Raw genomic sequence first — 22,421 nt, 5'->3', positions numbered from 1 at the left:
GGGGTGGCTGGGGGAGGGGGGAGGGAATTGTTTTACACCAATCTTGCTGCTACTGTTAAGGGGTATTGTTACTGGGTTTTATTGTTTTGCTTTGCAACCCACCACAAGTTTTTTCGAAAGATGGTGGGATAGAAATCCAATAATAAAGTTTAGTGTAATTTTTGCAGTCTGTTAACAATGTAATTTTGCTCTATTTTTGCCAGTGCTCCAGAAGAAGTTCGCAATCATAGTTCCACTACATCTGGCTGCATATTACTAAGGGGATTAATGTCACTTTTCATAAAAGGATTAGAATCAGTGAAGGGATCAGCTGAAGATGTGACTTCTGTGTTAATGTTTTTATCTGCAATTTTTATAGGGTTGCTTAAATCATCTTCTAGCTTATTGGAACTTGGTTTTCACCTTAGAAGTTTGAAAGGCTAAGTGTCTAAAAGGATATTACAAACAAGAAGCTTGTTTCCCTCCTAATTTAAAATAAAAATAAAAATAGGAGGACTGTCTTCATAACACTTTAGGAACATGAAACAGCTTGGGAGATCCTGCCTCGTTAGCTTTCAAAGGCAGCTAATTAAATATCAAAGCTGGTCAAACTGAGCGGAGAAAGAGAAAACTCCTTCAACTGCTCTCTGCCTTCCATTTCCCACTCCCCAAATTCCTTTTCTTCGGTTGCTTTGAAAATATAAGACAAATAAGAAGTGGAATAGACAGAGAGAATATAAAATAATTGCTCTGCTTGTAGTGTGAATGCTTGCCTACACTCTGACCGGATATCAGGACTCTTGTGGTAGTACTTATGTACCCATGAAAGATTTTTGTTAAAAGGTGCTATAACTATTTTCTTCACTGATCAACTCCAATGCTGATAGTTGGTAAATAGAAATAAGTCTCCAAACACCTACTGGAATGTTTCCTAACCTCCAAAACAAAAAGGAGCAAATATCCTTACCCAAATAAAAACCAGGAACCCAAATCAAAAGTTCGGGAACCTTTTTGGGTTCTTGTGTTTCCTAATCTCCCCACCCCACAGGAGCCTTCACAAACAGCTCAGAATCAACAAGGCGATCCAGCATCTTTTCAATATTCAGAACATCAAGTCTGTTCTACACATGGAAAGGAGGCATGAACTGTATTCCATTTTTTGTTACAGTTCCAAAAAATAATGCGGATTGGAGGGCATTCCTGGATCTGAAATATCTCAACAAATGTATGACATCGAGGCATTTCAGAAATTAGACCCTTTGACTGATTATCAAATGTCTACAGCTGGAAGAATACCTCATCTTCATGGACTTGCACATACCAGTCTTTCAAGGCCACTGGTGGTTCCTGTGATTCTGTGTAGGAAAAACTATTGACAGTTCATAGTTTTACTTGGACTATGAACATGCCTGAGAGTTTTCTCCAAAATCCTGATCAATCAAGTCATACAGCTGAGGAAACAGGGTACTCATATCCATCCATAGTTGAATGACCTACTAATAAGGTGCAGTTCCTTGCTTGAGTCAAAAGAAGACATGGATAAAACCATGATGCTTACAATATCTCAGATTCCCTATAACCTACAGCAGAGGTCTTTGGGACCAACACAGAAACTGGAGCACTTAGGTATAATCATAGACTATCTGTCTTTTCCTAACAGACAAGGAGAGAGATGGCTTCATCAACCATCAGGAGCAGATTCATTTCACTGATGACACTACCAAGATCATGGGTTTATTAATCTCTAGCATAGATGTGATACAGTGAAGCAGATTCCACGTCAGAATTTGCAACAGCTTTTAAGACCTTTTTGAACCCAGGTTATGTGAAAAGATGACATAATGGTCCAGATTCACCTCCAGATGAAATCTAGCCTTGTCTGGTGGACAAAAAAAAAACAAAAACAAATCACATTCAGGACAGGAGATACTGGATTCCAGAAGTGAAACAGATGTTCACAGACACCAGCCTGCCTAGATGGGGAGCAATGCTGAATGATGAACTGGTGCAGGTTGATGGAGCAAAAATAAAGCAAGACTTCCCATCAGCGTTTTGCAGCTTCAAGACAACTACCTCATAATGTCTTATGAACATGGAAATGGATGATAGGGGCAATGGACATTTTGCTCACATTTCCTTACTCTCCATTTAAGTGTACTAGGACAAGGGCATGTCATTGCCCATTTACTACTGCCCCCAAATTGCCTGGAAGTTGTGGTTTCCCTGTAATCCTAGGAGCTTTCGTCAGCCATACCAGCCCACACAAAATTCAAAACAAAAGCCAAATCCATGTAATTTCTTGTTATTGGAACCAACCAACCGACACAGAATATAGTGTAAGCTTTCAAGTTCACCAGAATTCTTGACGATATAAAATAAAAACCTTTTTGAGGGGAAGACAAAAGTTTTTTTCAGGTGACATTCTTAAGACCTTCAATGCCAGTGTTCATGTTGGTTTGTTATTTTGAAGTGCTGCTGGTGTTAGAATACAGTGCCTGTATTCACAGAACTAAACAACAGAAAATCATCTCATTCGAAAGATAACAAACCAGCAAAGTCCAAACGTCACTCAAAAACCCAGGGAAGCCACTCTCCGCCTGGTTGCATCAGCAATACAGGAAAGATTGGAAAATATGAGGTTGTCCTAAGGGCTGTATGATTATGACTACATGTGGCATCTAAAAAGCACCAAACAGTTAACAAATTGAAGACCAAACCATCTTCATTCGGGATGTAAGCCTTTTATGGGTGATGGTTCACTGTTCAGAGTTTTTATATCCCTCTGGGCCTTTGCCATATAGTGTCATCAGAAACTAACAATAAATGTTTTTTCCTTTGAGCCTTTTGGTATGGGGTACACTTAGGCTGAACAAATTCCTAAGAGGTAGAAAAACAACATTGAGTAGCTTACCTCTCTAACTAGTATCCATTCCTAAGGCAATAGCATTATTTACTACATTTCCTATCATTTTTTTGAAAACGCTAATGTTGCTCTGAAGAGGGAGAATATTATGCTGCTAGACTGAAATGAACTCAATTCTTTAAAGGATCAGGGAGTGACTGGTGTAGTTTTGAGGTGTATCTTAAGAAACAAATACTTTGTACTAATAGGTAAAATACTACAACAAATGACGTCTATTTACAATGTTAATTTAGTCTGAGTTTGGAAAATAATCTGCACAGCCACGAACTTTTGTCAACATTTTCATATCCCCTGCTGATTTGGAAGTCATAAAGCCCTTGAATAAATGTTCTAGTTCCAGTGCTCATTTCTTAGTTTTTACATGGTTCTCCACACCTCTACAGGAATAATCCTTTTGTGAGATAAAAACTAAGTTACAAAAGGTTTAAGCTTAGAGGATTTTCCTCTATTGACAAAAACATTATGTAAATTTGTGGGAGAACTGTTAAAATACCCATCTGGGTAAGCACAGAGCTAACAGGCAAAAGAGGAACAGCCAGTGCCCTCCTATAATAAAGGAGTAAAATTTATAAAATATTCTGGTTTATACTTCTGATATTACTTGCTTTTCCATAGCTTCTCAGACATCCAGAAAAAAAGCACATTTGCACACAGAAGTTTGCTATGTCAGAGCTCAGGCAGACCCCCACCTGGGAGTATCCCATGTAAGCCAGCAAGGCAGCTTTTAGTGAGACAGTTTTGGAAAGATGCTACCCATTTGATTCTGTAGACAGGTTCAAAGAAATGGCATCCAAACTTCAGTGGAAAAGTTGCCCTCCTCTATGGATTTACCTTTTTGTTTCCTTGCAGTGTAAAGAAGTGGTGCAGAATCCTGTCTCTGTATAACAAATGTTTATTCAGAAACATAATACATAGTGTCCTCCAGCCCCAACCTTCCCTTCCCCTGTAATTTGCCATTCTAATAAAACATAGTTATCTGGGACAGGGACTTGCAACTCTGTACACGCATAATGGATCTCCAGAGCACAAAAAGCATCTTCCTAGCAAGGGTGACATTATGAGTGGGCTGAAATGAATAAACCAGATGATCAAATCGCATTGGAAACAAATCACTGAGACATGGCCCAATGAAACTAAGAAATTGTACAGATCAAAAAGGAGAATTCATAGAGCAGCAAGCTCTGCTATGAATGTGATCTTCTTACACTACAGGATTTCAGCACAGATGAACAGAAAGCTAGCCTTTTGGAAGGATAAAGATGAAGACCCCACCGTATTTTAAAAGTAGCTTTTAGTACTCTTGCATTGGCTTGAGTTTAAATGAATGCCTCTCTGTGAACTATTGCCAATTTCTTGTTTTTACTGGGTAACGTGATATTAATAAAAAGGAGTGCATGTCTCCTAGTGAAGGCTGGCAAGTCAGTGAAAGATTCTTGATAGACAACAGAACTTGGAGTTTAGTTGACTCCCTACCACCCTGCCTTGTTCTGTGCCAACTGTTCTAGGTTTCTCACTATCAACTGCATGTGACCCTTGCTATTTTCCAGCACAGACAAGCAAGCAGTAGTGCTGCCCAGCAGCAGCACAGTCTGGCCTAAATATAATTTAAAGGATGCCATTTTCACTGCAGAACACTTCTCAAAAGCAGGAGGTGGAAGTTATTTCTGGGACTGAATTCACCTCCAGCCAGAGTGAGGAACCTTTGCTGTGCAATATGGGAAAGTAGTGTTGGACAAGGAAAATCCCCTGAAAGCAATTTTAATAGATCTAGAAGTTTGTTTCTCCATGAGCAGCACACACAGGAAAGAAACTGACTGCAGAGCTTCTGAAGCACAATGCTAGAGAAACTGACTGCTTTGCTCCTTCCTGAAGCACGGAGGGTGGAGTCAGAGCATAACCAATTTCTTTCCTGATCAAATAGTAGAAGGGGAAAGGATCCACAAAGTGATGCTGTCTAAAGTGAAAAGGAATATTTTACTCGTAACCAAACTTGGGAATCCAAAGTATGAGAAAGCAATTCTGAGACATCTTCAGACTGACAATGACCCTTTCTTCTCTTGCTAATCCATGTTCAATACAACCAAGGCAGAGAATAGACATGTAGGACACACCATGTTCCCATACCTATACATGCCTCCCACTGCCTGCACAGCCTCTTCTTCACTAAAGGGCTGTCTTAATTGACTATGGGATGCTGCATGAACGTAATTTTACAGTGTTTAAACTTGCTAGCATTATTATTAAGGGTGTGGAAGTCCAGCACCACACCTGACCTCATCCCTAGACACGGTTGCATGGAAAATGAAATGAAGTTTATCACCTGTCAAAAGTAAGGGACTCCATCTCTCACTCAAAGGAGGCAAGCCCAAACAAGATTCTTGTTGTGCCCATTTGCCAGGTGCACTTTTCCTGGCTGGCTACCAGGGGCTGAAACAAAGGAAGGAGTTGCATGGACTAAACTTGGTGCTAAATTTCTCACTGGAGGAAGGGAAGATTAATCCTTTAGAAATAGGCGGACAAAAAAATCCAACTATGAAAACAGAACACATATATTAGGGACAGTACTATTGTACAGGAAGGTAGCAACTGTAGAAAAACAAAGGTCTCCGCACGGTCAACTGCAGTAGCAGTTGTGTTCCTGCACGGATCTCCCTATTTCCCGTGCTTTCCAGTCCACTTCTTGTCTTCCACTCCTCAAAGTTTGATTTTGAACTCCGTAGGCTGCACAGAGGCAGAGATCCCTGAGGATTTGAAGAGTGCCTTCAAGATGGTGTCAGGGTCCACCTCTGCAGGTGGATTTGAGGAGGCGCCTACACTTGTCCGACGTGGTTCACCTTCTTTCTTCACTGAGGGAGTGTCACTTAATCGACTATTGGAAACAACAGACAAGATCAGAGTTAAACTCATGACAAAACAAAAAGCTGAGTATCCAACTTACACTTTTCAATGGTTCCCAACCATGCCTAGCTAGTTTAAGCCAGAAGAAACTTTCATGCTATTTAGAGTATCCAGAGTCTTAGAGAAAATGATGCAGAACAGGAAAACTCAGCCACCTTCAGACCTTAAAGGGTAGAATGGTGATCAGTTGCACTTTTGAACCAAAATTCTCCTGATGATCAAAACTAGCTGTCAGAGGTTGGTAGAAACATGACACAACCTTAAGCAAGAAGAACAGCTGATGATTATGCAGCTCAAAATCTGTGTAGCAAAAATCGGATATTTTAAGAGGAAAATGAACAGAAAGAGGCCATTGTCCCTTTTAGACAAACCATTGACATTCTGCTACAGAGCAAGGTATTCTATGATGTCACTAAGCAAAATATCGGAGTTCCTTGAACATACTCACAGCAAGATGGGTTGGTCAGATGTGATGATATTGCCATTCATATGAAGGTTGCATTTCATCGGTTGCCCTGGTGAATGAAAACAAAGGAGACTAAACATTCCAGCACGTTCTAGTATTGCAGCCAGTTTTTAATCACTTCTATTGAAAGTGGATGAGATGTTTCCCCGCATATCACAGAATCACCTCTGACTGGCAGAAGGACAATCAGCAAAGATCAATGTTCAAACAAAGCAAGATGCAATGTACCAAGAAAAGGCCACATTTTCAGAAAGCAATGCACCAGTAGCCCAGTAAATTGTTGCCCTTTTTTACATATCAGTGCCTCAAAACCAGCAACAAGGTACAAATATCCCTTTATTTTTCTTAACAGAAAGATGAATCACAGCCCACTGAAATATTTCATTAACACATTTCTGTCCAAATGAACTTCTTTTGTGTGTATTTGAACTGCTTTTGAGAAAGTGAACTACAAAAATGCACTGTATTCATACATTTAAGAAACATGGGACATACTTTATTGCTTGAATTGTGATTCTCCCTGAAAAATGTTTTAATGCACAGCAAAAGCTGATCATAAAACCATAAATCAAGAATCAAAAGCATACACAGAAATTAGTAAATCAGTTTCCACAAAAGGTACGTAACTTTGAAGAATCCAATGTTATAAGAAAGGAGATTCAGGTAACAAGGCAAAAGTCTTAATATAATCTTAATATAACCTTATAATCCTAACTACTAGGATTTAAGAAAAAGGGCAAACCTGTGATACCTTCCCAAACAGTGTAAATGTTGTGGCTGCATGCTGAGCATCCAACAACTCCTGAAAACTGACTCTGGGCCTTCCCATTACGACCCCTCTTCTCAGGTTCTGACAAGTTCTTAAAACAGCTAATACCTCAGCAGTACCATCCCAGAACTCTGGTGAAGCAAATGCTACACTTACCATCCAAGCACCTGTTGTTGTATTTCTTATATGCAGTGATGGCATCCTCCTTTTTCACAAAGACCACCTCAGCCATCCCTGGGTGCACTAGACGGGCTCGCTTCAGGGCACCACATACACAGAACAACTCCTACAGCGAGAGCAAATAACTGTACTTGTTATGACTGCTTATTACTTTTAAGAATACTGCATACTGTAGACCCTTCTAAGAGCTTCCATATTCAGAGGTTATGTAGATGCAGACTGTGGAGAGGGCTTTTTTCTAAGGTGATGCACTTCTTGTTGAATAGGCTCTTCTGCCAGATTCACGGATGTTTTATTCACCTAGGCTAGTGTCCCCCACATGGCACCCGTGGATGCCCACCAAGTGTTTTTATAAAGTGGGTGGGGCCAGTGCAGCTTTGCCCAGCAAGGCTTCTGACTGACCACTGGAAATCTGACTGGCTGGGCAGAATTTTTTTTATTTTGTTTTGGCAGCAGCTGCCAGAACAACACAAGAATCTTATTGTGTTACTGAAGGTAAGATGTGGCAGCCATTTTATTTTGAGAGGTGCATGCTGGCTCAAAAAGGTTGGACCCAGGTCAATAGTGGGCAAGTTGTTTTGTGATTTTTGCTGGTTTCCTTTAGTCCTAGTGTGTTTTAGTTACTGTTTTGGGTTCTATTGTAAATCTTTTTGAAAATCTAAGCAGTGTAAGGACTTGGCACGTGAGATACACGTGCTGGAAATGCATGCAGTAATGGAGACATTTAGTATGAAAACAAATCAAGATCATTGCAGTGAATTCTTATTTTTAAGCATCTTTCTACTGCAGAGGAAAGTAAATTGGCCTGCTCAACATAAATGACAGGATTAATTCTGCAGGACACCTAATGGAAAGCTAATTCTACAGGGGTTGTCTGTTGCATCAAAAATAAAACAGGAATCTTGTGGTATCTTGAAGACTTATCCAGTGTAAGCTTTCTTTGACAGAAGCCAATTTCTTCAGACGCAATGGCTGGATCCTCATGTTTTTATGCAATACGTATTCAAAAAGAAACATCAGGCTTAAGGGGATGTGAAATGTATGCAAGTACATTACATAATGCAATTACCTAAAATTCAAGTATAATTGAGAAAAACAAAATGAGTATTCCCCAGTTAGGTTCACTAGTGAATACCTGCAATGGACACAAAGGTTTAGCCAAGATTGTTTACACTAACAGCGACTATTGTATTCTAAGGTGGCCTCTGACCAAAATAAATAATCCATCCACTCACAAAGAGCAATATAAAACCCCAAATCAGGAGGAAGGGATAGTGTGAAACCTCTTAACAAGTCCCAATTCAGCAGTGACAAACTGGAGTCTCCCTTTGGTGTTCTTCTGTTGAGGGACACTGAGGTCAGTAATAGAGTGGCCTGGGAGACTGAAATATCCCTCCCCTTGCTTTCTGAATATTATGATTTTTAATGTCAGACTTGGTGTCAATTTATGCTTTTGCATACGGACTGAACTATGCAAAAGGGCACTGTTTTCTTCGGCAAAAGGGCACCGTTGACAATAGGATGTTATATCCCTAATGACCAAGTGAATTAACAGCTTAGATTCTTCAATATTTATTTAGAGTATTCTATACCACTCCCTTGTGACTAGTTGACTTGAGGTGGTTTACATCAATAGGCTTGGAACAATTTGTATAAAGTCAAAACATATAAATTATCAATAGAAGAATTAAAACATTAAAATTATATAAATACTTAAAAGTACTTAAAACCACTAGTCCTACTGGGGGTGAGAGAAGGGAGGGAAAGATAGAGGCCCGTGTTAGATGTTCAGTTTTTTCCACCGTCCTCAACTGTAAGTTTGGCAAAAGAGCTCTGCCCTGCAAGCCCTGTGGAACTCTGAAAGAAGCATACAGCCTGAACTAATGTACACCTTAGGAATAGCTTATTTACTTATTTAGGATAATTCTATGCCTCCTCTTCAGAGTACTGCTTGAGGGAGCATACAATTAAAACCATGTCACCATACTAAAAACAAGCTGTTCTCCATCTTTGGAAATTTTTAAACAGAGGCTAGATAGCCATCTGATGGAGAGGCTGATTCTGTTAAAGTGTGGCAAGGCCCCCTGCCTCATTGACAGGCACACTGTCTTCTATAACCAATGGCACCTCAAGCTAAAGCCAAGACGACACTGCTAGGGTCGGCCAAGCCAGGCCAGACTCCATCTCTGCCTTAGGTTTGGAATGACAGCCTTTGCCTGACCCAGAGGTGCCTCTGGACTCAAGCTCGCATCAGCTCACCCCCCCATTGTATTTCTAAGTGAGTGGACTGGCTTCCTCCTGTTTGCCTAAGGGCTCCTAGGAAAATCCTTTGTCTTGCAACATTTTTCACACTTGGCCCCTCTGCCAGGGGAAATCTCCTCGCCACATCCTGCCAGCTAGACCTGATGGCTCTCTTCCTCAGAGCCATTAATACCTTTATCCAAATCCATTTACAGCCACCCCCCCCCCCACTTGGCCAGGCATTGTCCTAATCTCCGGGGACCCTGGAAACTTCCAGCACATGCTTACCTGAGCCTTGTCATGTAGCCCCCTTCCCAAAATCCTATAAAAACTGTGGCTTCACACAGCCACTCTGAGTGTCTTCCAACCCGGGACCTCCCACGCTGGTTCGTGCTTCTTCCTCTGACCCACCACTCCTCGGACAGGTAACTATCAAGCCTTCCACTCTTCCTCTCCCTTCTCTATGTGTTAGCTATTTGTGTGTCTTTTTTGTTATTTTCCTTTCAATAAAACTTATATTACTATTTTACCATTTACATCTGTGTTTGCCTTGTGTTCCTACGGGTGTAATCAACCCTGGTATATATAGGCATTTCGATCCATAAATGTTAAGTTACCCCCCTCTAGCAGCATTTGGGCTAATCTTCCCCACAAGCTCAAAGATACATGTTTTAGGCCACGTGTTCATGCAATTTGGGTAAGAATTCTGTGAAGAAGAAGAGTTGGTTCTTATATGCCGCTTTTCCCTACCCGAAGGAGGCTCAAAGCGGCTTACAGTCGCCTTCCCATTCCTCTCCCCACAACAGACACCCTGTGGGGTGGGTGAGGCTGAGAGAGCCCTGATATCACTGCCCGGTCAGAACAGTTTTATCAGTGCCGTGGTGAGCCCAAGGTTACCCAGCTGGTTGCATGTGGGGGAGCACAGAATCGAACCTGGCATGCCAGATTAGAAGTCCGCATGCCTAACCACTACACCAAACTGGCTCTCCCTTGAAGGTTCAAGGGGGGGTGGCAGGTTACAGTAGATGAGCGATTGGGATGTGAGTGTCCTGCATAGTGCAAGGGGTTGGACTAGATGACCCATGAAGTCCCTTCCAACTCTATTATTCTATGATTCTATGATTCTATAAACAGCATTAATACTAGGCAGAGACTGATCATTTGAAAAACTGGTAAGATAAACCACCAGGGTAAAACAATGACTTTTAGCCTGGCAAATGAACAAGAGTAAAGCAGGCCCCAGGCAAAGCTCTGGGGCAGGGCACTCCAAATGCAAGCTGTCACTACAGAAAATGTCCTGTCCCTAGCCAAACCTTCCTCAGCTCTGAAGGCGGGGGCACTAAGAGCAGGTTTGAGAGGAAGGTCTTAACTGGTAGGCTGGAGAGTACATGGGGGGGGGGCGGACCTTCAGATATCCTGGCCCCAAGCCATTTGGGGCCTTAAAGGTAAGAACCAGCACTGTGAATTGTGCCCAGAAGTAGAGAGGTAACCAGTGCAGATCATTCAGCATAGGGATGCAGGAAACAGGTTGGTCCCTGCCTCCAGTCCTTGACAGTATGATACTCACAACAATATCTTCCTCTGTGACTCGAGGGTGCAAATTATTCACAGTCATCTTGGTACCTTCTAATGGGCTAAAGGCCAGCTGTCAAGAAACAGACAAGGGTGTCATATGCAGAATGGACAAAAAGAACATGACAAGTAAAAGCAGAAAACTTAAGACTCTCGGGAAGAGGGAATGGAAAGGGTATGATTCAGCAAAGTTTGGTCTTCACAAAATTCTCACTGTTTTGCATGATTCCTGCTAACCCCTTAGGCTCTTATTTCATCAAACATCTGCCTAGCAACCATGAACAGGAAGCACTTTCTTGAGGTCAAAGTACTGTTGAGGTGCACCTTAAGTTCTGCTCTTAGGTTCTGGAAAATTAAGCATGCACTTGCTTCTTACAAGTAAGGAGCCCATATCTGCCATGAAGGAGACTTCCTTTGGATACCTCACTCACCTCAAGGGGTGCAGGCTCTTCAGGAGGTTCCTCCTTGGTCACCAAAGTCCGGGACATGTTTGTCAGGGCCTTTGTCCGGATGGGGGAAGGTGGGGCTGCAGGGGCCGTGTAGGTATCATTCTGGACCACTTTTGTGAGAGGAACAGTTTTTGACAGAGAGAACTTGCTGCCACTGAGCCCAGCCTACATAGATGAAGAACAAAACATTTAGAACCTCTTCCTCTAAGCAGCCAAATGTGGATTTATCATCTTCCATTCTAAAAAGACTGAAACCCAGGAACAAAGTCTAGGCAGTGGAGAAAGACCTGCATCTCCCCAACCCCTAACTTCCAAACTTCTCTAACAGTCAAAAATGCACAAAAGGCAGTTGCTGGATAACAACCGTCTGGCCAGAAGTACTTTCATTTCTAGACCACACTGAAAGGGGAATTATTTTATCTTTTATACACAAATATAAAATCCATTATAACCATTTAATTTTAAAGACCGGAACAGGCATCCACCCCCTCAAAAAACAAAACAACACACAACCAAAGAAATAGGGCTCTTCCTGCAGAAGCTCCCTGTCAGTTTTAGGATAACAAAGTATTTTATTTACACCATTTATGCCCCACTGTTTTCTACATAGGGGACCCAAAGTAACATACACCATTCTCCTCTTCTTTATTTTATGTTCACAAAAGCCCTGTAAGATAGTTAGGCTGAGAATGTGTGAGGTTGAGAGAGCCAGCTTCCATGGCAGAGTAGGAATTTAAACCTGAGTCTCTTAGATCCTAGGCCAAAACTATATCCACTCCACCACACTGGCTCAGTCACAGGTGGTTTAACCCATAATTTGAGGGAGTCATTCACCTCTCGTCAGTGTCAAGTAAAAACTGCCTGTGGTCAAGCTCAAAGAGCTTATTGCCTCTTAACAGAAGAAGAAAGCCCTGTAATGGCTGTTTCCAGATGCAGCCCTCATCCTTTTTGGGAGGACAGCATGGAGCAGTCCCAAGTTGCTACAGGAGCTGTCCTCATTTCCAGTAAACCTAGAAAAGAGAAAGCCTCAAACAGCATCTTTTGAAAGGCTGTGCTCTAGAGGCATCTAAGACCCAGCACAACCCAATGCACATTTTCTAGGATATCATCCCCTTGACTTCCATAGAACTTATTCCCTAGGAGGTGTGTATAAGATCCCCGCTTATAAAACACCGGGGAGATGGGGGGGGGGGAGGGAGGAATGGGTCAACACAGACCGAGGGAGAAAAGGGCAGCAGTGAGGGGAGGCATAAATGCAAGGATGGCTAGAATACACGCCAGTGAGACTCACTAATTCCTACCTAATCACTGTGATCCAAAGTTATACATGTTTCTTCTGAAAGAAAAATATTTCACATGGATCTGGGGCCATCTCTCAGTGTACATGTACCAAGCATTTTCTACCACAAAACAAAACAAGAAACATCTACACTGGCACACTTCATGCATGCCAAAATGCAGGGTTGCAGCCAATATATTTAGTACAGGAGGTTAATTGGAAAACAAGGGTCTGTGCTGAGACTATTGATACAGTATTTACAATAGTTTGAAGAAAGGGATAAGGGGTAGATTATGCACGAAAAAATAATGTCATGCTGGTTTGCACCATACAGGAAGTATTTTGATAATATGCTGAAAAAGTTACCTCTGTTTGCTAGTCTGATCACAAAGGAAAACAGAATGCCAGAAAACAAAATGCTCCAAAATCATTCTATTCTGGACTGCATGGTGCCATTCTGACTGACCATTCACAGTTTTAACAGATAGAAACACAAAAGTGGACAAGGGTATTGAAGAGAAGGAAACAATTTCAGTATAGATGATAGAATTAGGTTGCAACCCACAGCCTATTTCTGTCAAGGTAATTCCATTAAGCTCAGCAGCAGCACTGTTCCTGAGCAAGTGAGTTGCAGTCTTCCAAAATAAAGGCTTTATTTAGCTTAAAGAGAAGTAAGCAGCACATGAACTACCAGATAATAAACTGGGTAAATAAAGTAAATAAGACTTCCTCACTCTCATCTGTCCCTGCCCCTGAAAACATAAAGCCCCCATGAAAAATCAACAAAAACATTGTTGACCTTTTAAGCAGACCATGACATTTAATGGTATACATGGTTAAGAATGCATGACAATCTTTCTAAATCTCTGACTAAAGGTCAACATGAATTAACAGAACCAGATGTGTAATTTCAAAAACCCCTTGGAAAGCAGTTGTACAAGACTCTACTGGTAACAAGATATTATTCTGGAGGGCCACCCAGATTGAGGGAATTTTTTTGCAAACCTGAGAGACCCTTAGGTTTGCAGGGAAAAATATGTATTGACATCACTGCTTAAGGGAAAAAAGATCTCTAATCATAGAAGCTTGGCTGCCATCTTAGGGTGGCCTAACAACCCTGCTAAACAGGAGATGAGGAATTGGGATAGAAGAAGGAGACATCTCTCTATCAATTTTGGACTGCAAGTAAAAATCAGGAGGCCTGAAATCTAAGTTCTGAATTGCTTGAAGACAATTTTAGAAATACGATGGGGTAGGTTCAATACAGACACCTGGCTGGACTTGACTAGCAGAAGCCAGACTTCTGCTCTCCTTTCCCCACATGCCTTTTCCTCCAATCTTGGCCAGAATGTTGATGCCTGCTGAACAACTATGCATTACGACACAATTTAGAACCAGCAAGATAAAATTTTGCTGCAATAGGGAGGCAGCAAAACAGCAAAGAGACATTTGTTCAGAGGTAAAAATGCAAGCATAATTAAACAGAATTGGATGGGCCCAAAATGCCACATATTTGGAAACAAATACAAGGCCAAAGGGGCTGCAATAATTTGATCATTCAGCACATTCACACAGCACTTCAGCTTTAACGTCAGGGGCTTGGGTGTGGAGGGGATGGTAAAAGAGTAAATTACTGAGACAGACCCTTACTGTATTATGAAGAAAACTGTTTGTGGTAGTAATTTTCATCTGCTTGCTAGGGAGGGGAGATGTAGGTTCATCATCATCTTCTGTGTCATACAGGCACTAAAACCAAATAGCAGATAAATGATTTAAATGAAAGCTGTTTACTTGAGATTTCCGGGGGTTTTTTAAATGTGAGGTGGATATTCCAAAGGACACTTGGCTTTTATGGGGTAAGCTGTTAAATAACTATCATCAGGGCCTCCACTGTCTCTTCAGGATGGTTGCTGGCACATCCATTTCAGTGCTGTGGCAAATACAGTCCAACAAGCTTCCAGGGATTATCCTAGCTTGGGCAATAAAAACATGTTTGTTCCTTCTCTGAAGCAACATTGGCAGCCTCTGAAGGCAAAAAACTTCATAGATATCACAGTCTGTGCTCAATGAACAGTTCCAAAACCCCTCAGTTGGCTTACCTAAAGTATCTCTCAGAAGCCTAATTCATATTGGCTAAAGCTACTCACTGATCTCAGCATTCAGTTTCTCTTGGATTTGTCTCAGCACGCAGCCAGCTAGTGCTAGTCTAATTAGGCTCTCTATTAAATGAAAGCCATGAAGCCATGTACAGCTAGAGAAAATAAGACAGCGTGCCAGCTCAGGTTCCCTGTGACTTCAGAACAAAATCAGCCAATGACACTAAGAGAGGGCAGAGGATAATGCAAGTGCAAAAGGCACTAGCAGCAGAGTACCGTGCCAGTGAGGAAGGTTCCAAAAGTGCTCACTATCCTGACCGTGACTTCTTATTATGAGATACAGTATATGATCCTTAGTGACTTATCAGAATGAACCAAATGCAGACAATGCTGTAAGCCCATGTCCCATGAATGTATTATTTACACAAAGCAAGCAAAGGCTCAAATCATTTGCTTATATCTTATAAAACTAACATACTTTCTGTCCAAAACCTTCTGGATGTTCTATAGTATCTGAGCATTTCTCACCTTGCTAATTAATGACACATACCTGTTTGTGTGTATGATTATTCACAACATTGATCTTCATACTTGCAGGGTGAGAGTGTGATGGAGCTGCAGCCTTCTGCTGTAGTGGGGGAGGAGAGAAGTGACATCATTAACAACATAGCACACATTGCGTGAACTCAGTTTATGAGACTGCTCCATTGCTGGATTACTCTGTACCAGGCTGTTTCATCCTTAAGAAGAGCAACCTTTCCACTCCACCTTTACACTTTCAGGCAACATATGACTGACATGAAAGGTAGGCATAGACATCACAAGATACAAAAAGTAAGGAAAAATAATATTTCAATAGCATTATACTGGCATTTATACTCTGTGTAGAAAGGGACTGTATACCATGTAATAAAAAACAAACATAATGCTGATATAAATTCTACATACACTCAAGAATATTACAAGCAATTTTATTCTGTAGAATTCCCCCCCCCAACAATATGCAAACATACTGTATTAGTATTCTGTGCTAAAGAAAGCAGGCTTGATAGAGTCAGCATTAAAATGCTCCCCATATTTAACTTTGGAAGAACAAAAGCAAAATAAGAACACATAACAGAAACAAATTAAATTTTTGTAGAATGCACCAACACCAATTTTAATATGCAGAGAATGCACAACTGCTTAAAACCTCAGTTTATGGAACAAGGTGAAAATCCAGAATTCACATGCACAAATTTATTACTCTTACAATTAATCTACATTGCTGCTTTCCCCTTCTGTTCCCTTTGAAAGACATGGAACCAACTCTCTACGAGCTGACAACCGCAACCTACCTGAATTGTTTTTGTTATCTTCACGGCAGGAGCCACTGTTTCCATAGCAGTATTCATAATGCCTGCAGTGGGCACGCTCCTTTTCAAGCTGATCTTCTCTCTGGCATCAACAACTTTGGTCACCTTTTCGACACTTTGCTGCTTCCGAGAATTGAGCATCTCTCGGGCATCCTGTACTTTCCCTTTTATTTTGAATCTAGCATCTTTTTGAAGCAGTTTCTCCCGGGCATCTTTCACACCGATTTTCTGCCGGGCGTCAGTAACGCCAATCTTTTGACGTGCATCAAATGTTCGCTGGAAACCAACACTTGATGTTGGCCTGTTAAGAAAAGTTTGTTGAATTCCAATTCGGGATCTGATGCCACCAAATACTGGCCTGGTGTTCAACCTAGAAAAGAAATATCAAATGTTACATAAGATGCAACATTTCAACACTGTAAAATAAAACACTGGGAGACAACCAACTCCAGACCACTCAGAAGAAAGAGACTGTGGAGATTTTATCATATGAAGTGAAACTGAACAGGATTAATATGCATGCAACAGAAAGGAAAGAGATGATCAGAGAAGAAACTGAATCCTGTAAAGTATTTATTTATATTTATTATTTATATATGCCACCCTCCCCTGAGGCTCAGACAACAAATGCACACAATGGTATTTTCCTGTTGGTTTCTAAATAAAATCACATGCATATTTTACTCTGGCATGGAACAGGAAAAAAAACAGTTTGGCCTTAATTGCTCCCCAAATTTGGAATCCAGATTCCCGCTCCTAATCTGTACTTGTGGAGGCTGGACCAGTGACATATGGCATTAAACAATGAAACTGGCAGTTGGAAGCTCTAACTCCAATGTAGCCAGCTTAACCAAGAAGTCTATCAGTCTCCACAGAGATACTTTTCATAGTCTGGAAAGAAGGTGCATCAAAATTACCTTTTAATCAAGTTTCAATTAGCATCTTGGCCAATCCTCATATTTAGTCATTTCATTCAAATGTCTGGACCCTGGTGAAAAGAAGATCTAAAAATATGGTGGGTACCTGGTGACTTAGAAGAGTAAAAATTTGATGCCAGCACTTAGGAATTCAAGCCGTTTGTTTAGCACCTCAAAATTAGTGTCCCAATGGTCATCACAGTTGATGAATGTGACAGTTATCTTAGTGCTCTGCCATAAAGATCTGATACATAATTTATGCATTCCAGAAACAAGGTCCCATCATTGCAAATAGCTCTCCATTGTCAAGTGACTAGCACCCAATTCAGCAAAAAGTGCCACTCATGACACTGTCTTGCACGCTCTTAGAATGCTTGCCTAGGAATGTTACAAAATTTCCTTTCATTGTGCCTCACAAGGAGAAGGCTGGACAGGACCTCTGCTCTTAGGAAGGGAGCCAGACTATATACGCTTGTGAGATTCTTCCTGTTCCCTGCCCTCCCCCGCTGCCATGCCAATATCGCTACCTAAATCTGTTAGGTTATTATAGGCTTTTCCCCATCCAGCTTCATTAGGATAAATAACCATAACTGTAGCTGTGACAGCAACATACAACAATAGTTAACTACAGATTACCTCCAGGATTTAGGATGCGTAACTATTAATCAGCTGGCCTGATGGCATCTCAAGAAATACTTACTATACAACAGAAAATTCAAGTACAGTCAGGACACAAAGTTCCTGCAAGTGTTCAGGGCAAATATTCAGGGGCTGGATGAAAATCAGGAAACATTCATCATTCTAGTGCTGAACAATTATTTTGAGAAAACCTCATACATAAACTAGTCCCTAGGCAGAGTACTTCCAGTCTATACTAGACAAGTAAAAGTGGTGCAGGGAAGGATTAAGTGAATATAAACACATGAACTGACAACAGGAAGACAGATGAAATCAAACCATTTATCTATCCCTCAAGTCAAATTTTGGATTCTTTTATGATGTCTGGGCTCTTTTTGGTTCCTTTAGCAACTAAGATCTATTTGACAAACTGAGGACAACACTTTAGGCTGAGGGAGTGCTTGACAGGAACAGGCAGGAACTCTGCAAGGTGGAGATACGAACAGTAGGCGAGAGGAGGGATTACGTTTCCCCTGGAAGAATGCTATAGTGGGGGCTAAATTTTGCTACGACCCAGAAAGGGAAGAGGCTGGGGTAACCCTACTACTCCAGCAGGTTCCCTAGTCATACTTCCAGCGGCAAAAAGCTCAAGATCGGCCCCTTGAGATACTGCAAGAGGCGCACTTCTGGGCCTGTACAGCTGAACATAGCTTGAGGGCGCCCGAGAATCCGATTGAGGGAAGGGTCACAATTTTAGTGCAGACCTGCATTCACTGTCGCCCCTCCACACACACCACATTCAAGCATTACATCTCAGGATCCAGGTGCACGCGCACCCCCCCCCCCCGAACTCAAGTCCGTCGTCGTCGTCCCCCCTCCCCAGCCGAACGCTCCAGCGGGTCACACGTGACAAAAGACGTCACAGCCAAGGGCCAGTGGGCAGCTTTCGGGGCACGGCAGGAGAGGAAGGGGGGGCCACCCCCCCCCGACCTCGGCTCTGCGCCGCCAGCAAGGAGGGACGGAGGGAGCCGCTAGCTGGGCCTCTCCCGCGAGCCGCTCGTCCTCCCCTCAGGCTCACCTCCCCTGCGCGTTTACATGGACTCCGCGCTTCCTGATCAGCTCGTCCAGAGACAAGTCCGCCATGTCGTCGCTAGGCCTGGAGACGAGTCGCAGCGACCAGGGGCCGGACATGAGATTTAACTACTTCCGGTCTTGCGTCGCCGCGTCTGCCTTCACACCAACGGCGGGGAAGGGGGAAGTCTCGCGATTTTGCCCGCGTCGGCTTGACGAGTGCGAGAAAACGGGGAGGGGGAGAGAGCGCCGCCGTAGCTGGGCTCCCATCGTTCCTCGCGGGGACAATGGCTATTTGCATACTCGCCGAAGAGGCGTAAATGATCATTTTCTCGCCCCAAAAATGCCTTTTCCTACACTTATTTCAGAAATAACCATAAGAAAGGACATAAAAGCTCTATTCTATGACTCCTGTGCTTCTGTTTAATTACCTATGTTTGCTCATTCTGACCAACAGATTCAGTGGACGCATCCATATGAATTCTCTGCGGCCGAGAAGGTTATGCCTTAAACTTATGAGTAAGGAAAATAACGATCCGGGGTGACGCCCGGATCCTCACTGCTAATGTGAGAAGAATTTTTGAACGGGTACAGGTCGTCCCTATGGTGACCCGCCTACTTAGTGGGATGCCTCGGCGTTTGATCTGCCCCGTCCCGTTTTGGAAAAAAAAGCAAATTGATTCTGGCAGGACTTATTGGTCTTGTCCTTGCGCTTCTGTGTGTAAACTTCGCGTTTAGCATTTCTCTAGGGACGGTTAGCAGCTATAGTATAGTTTGAGTTCAGTGGTATGGGTATAAGCGTTCTGTGCAGCCACTATATGTTATAGTCAAAAAGATTGATCGGATTTCTTTGCATTTCTAAATATTATCAGGAGCCGGTGGTGGTGCTAATCCTGAACTTAATCCCAAATACTGCCTGAGTTCCTGGCAAATAGATGGGGAAGAAATGGAGATAGTGACAGATTTTATTTTCCTGGGTTCCAAGATCACTGCAGATGGGGACTGCAGCAAAGAAATTAAAAGACGCTTGCTCCTGGGCAGGAAAGCTATGGCAAATCTAGACAGCATCCTAAAAAGCAGAGACATCACCCTGCCAACAAAAGTGCGTTTAGTCAAGGCTATGGTATTCCCAGTTGCAATGTATGGCTGCAAAAGTTGGACCATAAGGAAGGCCGAGCGTCAAAGAATTGAGGCTTTTGAACTCTGGTGCTGGAGAAGACTCTTGCGAGTCCCTTGGACTGCAAGGCGAACAAACCGGTCAGTCCTAAAGGAGATCAGCCCTGTCTGCTCCTTCGAAGGCCAGATCCTGAAGATGAAACTCAAATACTTTGGCCACCTCATGAGAAGGAAGGACTCCCTGGAGAAGAGCCTAATGCTGGGAGCGATTGAAGGCAAAAGAAGAAGGGGACGACAGAGAATGAGGTGGCTGGATGGAGTCACTGAAGCAGTAGGTGCAAACTTAAATGGACTCCGGGGAATGGTAGAGGACAGGAAGGCCTGGAGGATCATTGTCCATGGGGTCGCGATGGGTCGGACACGACTTCGCACCTTTGTTGTTGTTATGTGCGAAGTCGTGTCCGACCCATCGTGACCCCATGGACAATGATCCTCCAGGCCTTCCTGTCCTCTACCATTCCCCGGAGTCCATTCGCACCTAACAACAATAACAACGCCTGGGACCAGATGAGAGATGTAAAAGTGATAATGCCAGCTAGGAACAATAACCATAGTGATATTAAATTTGAGTCCAGTAGCACCATAAAGACCAACGAAGATTTATTCAAGGCATGAGCTTTTGAGTGCATGCCGTCTTCATAAGAGTACAGATATAAGGCAAAAGTAACGATGATGTTATCCGTTCAGTCGTGTCCGACCTTCAGCGATTCTATAGGAAAGTCTTCACCATGCACCCCGTCTCTGACTGCTTCTTTTAGTTGGTTCATGGTCATCCCTGTATCAGCTTTGATCATGTTGAGCCAGTGGATCCTTTGACGACCACGTTTCCTTTTGCCTGAGCATTAATGATTTTTCTAGCTTGATCGCATGATGTGTCCAAAGTGAGCTTTAGCCGTAATATCTTCCCTTATGACATAGTTTGCTCCTCTCTAAAACTATCTTGTCAGTAGCTATGGTTGGCCATGGTATTCGCAGCATTTGTCTCCAACAACATAATTTGAAGGCATCTATTCTCCTCCTGCCTTCCTTCTTTCGCATCCATAGGTCCAGCTTTCGCATCCATAGGTTGTAAATTAGTAGCAAATTTAGTAAATTGTTTCATAACATCCAAATTATGCAGTATGATTCTCTGCCAAAAAAGTAATTTAGTCTTTTGGATTCAGTCGTAGTTCAGAAAAACATTGGAGAAATTATGGCAGACGTTTTCCCAGTTGTGAAAGTTACATGGTCCATTCAGAAATTGTTTCCCAATAGCATCAGTTGACTATTGTGAATATGTATGTGGGGGGTGGGGTGGGGCTATGTGAACAGAAAGAATTGCCAAAAATAACTTATTCCCTCTTGTGCAAGCAGATGTGCCTGCCATGAGTGAAAAAGCAGTTTAGGATGATTTTCCAGAATTCTAGCCTTTATCTACTCTACTAGTCTGTGTTTTATTTGAGCTAGAAAAATTTGGCCGGTTGGCTATCAAAAAGATGTAAAGCTAAACCAAGACATTAATGCCAGACTGGCAATATTTATAGGATTGCCGAGATATTTTCCTATGAGATAAAAAGCAGGAATCAGGTACATATTACCTGAAAAACCCAAACTGAGGACATCATAACTGGGAAACATTAATTTACTGCTAGCCAGAACTTGATGGTCAGGACTGACCATACTGCTGAGCTGATGAAGAGTTCAGGGGCTGCCAAGAAATCTCTCCACACCCACCAAAGTCAGCTGGTCAAATGTCAGCTGCAGATGGGTTGCCTCTTGCCATTGTCTAGGTGAGAATAAAAATATTATAAAAAACACTTAACAGGCCACAATATAAAATCGCCAATTAGGCCTGCCAGTGAATAAAAACTAAATTAGTCAAGTGCACTCCTAAATAAAACTGCCTCCCCCACAATGGAAAGAGAGGGGGCCAGCTGCACCTCCCGGAGGAGGCTGTAAACTGGGTCTGTCATTGGAAAGGCCCTTTCTTGGGTGCCCACAAGCTTCTTTGATACCTGGGACAGTCAGGATGGCCTCTCCTGTGCTTTTAACTCCTGGGCAGGAACATGTGGAAGAAAGTCCTTCAGCTACCCTGGTCCTAAGACAAATAGGTCTTTAAAGATCGAAACCAACACCTTGAACTGGACATGGGATCAGATCAGTACCCAGTATAACTGTTGTAGCTCTGGGGTCATGTTTTCCTGGTAGCTAACCCTGACTCAGTCTAGTTAGTGTTCCACACTTCCAAATACTCTTCAAGGGTAGTTCCAAACACAGCGCATTGCAGTTGCCCAGTATAGCTGTAACTGAGGCATGGATCACTGGGCCTAGATTGGACTGAACCAGGATTTTATACAGCTGACAAACCAGCCAAAAGCACTCTGTGCCTCCTGGCTTTCTATGGTAACTGCTGTGTCAAGCAGCACTCTCAAGCTGTGGACCTGGCTTTTCAA

General features: G+C 42.5%; 1 protein-coding gene and 1 non-coding gene across 4 annotated transcripts; one reads left to right on the top strand and one right to left on the bottom strand.

The window, feature by feature from the left end:
• Nucleotides 1-3,778: 3,778 nt before the first annotated feature.
• On the bottom strand, nt 3,779-19,006 carry POLDIP3 (DNA polymerase delta interacting protein 3). 3 transcript variants are annotated; one of them, XM_077339302.1, is made up of 9 exons: nt 18,821-19,006; nt 16,190-16,577; nt 15,403-15,477; nt 14,401-14,502; nt 11,460-11,642; nt 11,024-11,101; nt 7,192-7,321; nt 6,249-6,315; nt 3,779-5,771 (listed from the first exon to the last, which is right to left on the bottom strand). In XM_077339302.1, the coding sequence occupies exons 1-9, from the start codon at nt 18,931-18,933 to the stop codon at nt 5,597-5,599; spliced, it is 1,311 nt and encodes a 436-aa protein (XP_077195417.1). In that variant the 5' UTR covers nt 18,934-19,006; the 3' UTR covers nt 3,779-5,596. The 3 variants fall into 3 exon arrangements, with proteins under 3 accessions (XP_077195417.1, XP_077195416.1, XP_077195418.1); XM_077339301.1 differs by having other exon boundaries at nt 15,403-15,480; nt 18,821-19,002; XM_077339303.1 differs by having other exon boundaries at nt 14,407-14,502; nt 15,403-15,480; nt 18,821-18,999.
• Nucleotides 19,007-19,315: 309 nt separating this feature from the next.
• On the top strand, nt 19,316-19,464 carry LOC143839184 (U12 minor spliceosomal RNA). Its single transcript, XR_013231644.1, has one exon. It is a non-coding gene; the product is annotated as a U12 minor spliceosomal RNA (small nuclear RNA).
• Nucleotides 19,465-22,421: the final 2,957 nt, after the last annotated feature.

Source organism: Paroedura picta, chromosome 5, assembly GCF_049243985.1.
Source record: "Paroedura picta isolate Pp20150507F chromosome 5, Ppicta_v3.0, whole genome shotgun sequence".
Taxonomy (NCBI): Eukaryota; Metazoa; Chordata; class Lepidosauria; order Squamata; family Gekkonidae; genus Paroedura; species Paroedura picta.
The sequence above is the reverse complement of the archived record's forward strand: the minus strand, read 5'-3'. Positions and strand labels throughout refer to the sequence as shown.

Coding starts and splice junctions, on each gene's coding strand:
- POLDIP3 (XM_077339301.1), bottom strand. CDS start 18,933: ATGTCCGGCCCCTGGTCGCTGCGACTCGTCTCCAGGCCTAGCGACGAC. Junction 7,322..11,023: donor TCACAGAGGAAGATATTGTT/GTGAGTATCATA, acceptor CTCTCGCTGTAG/GAGTTGTTCTGTGTATGTGG. Junction 6,316..7,191: donor CAACAACAGGTGCTTGGATG/GTAAGTGTAGCA, acceptor TTCATTCACCAG/GGCAACCGATGAAATGCAAC.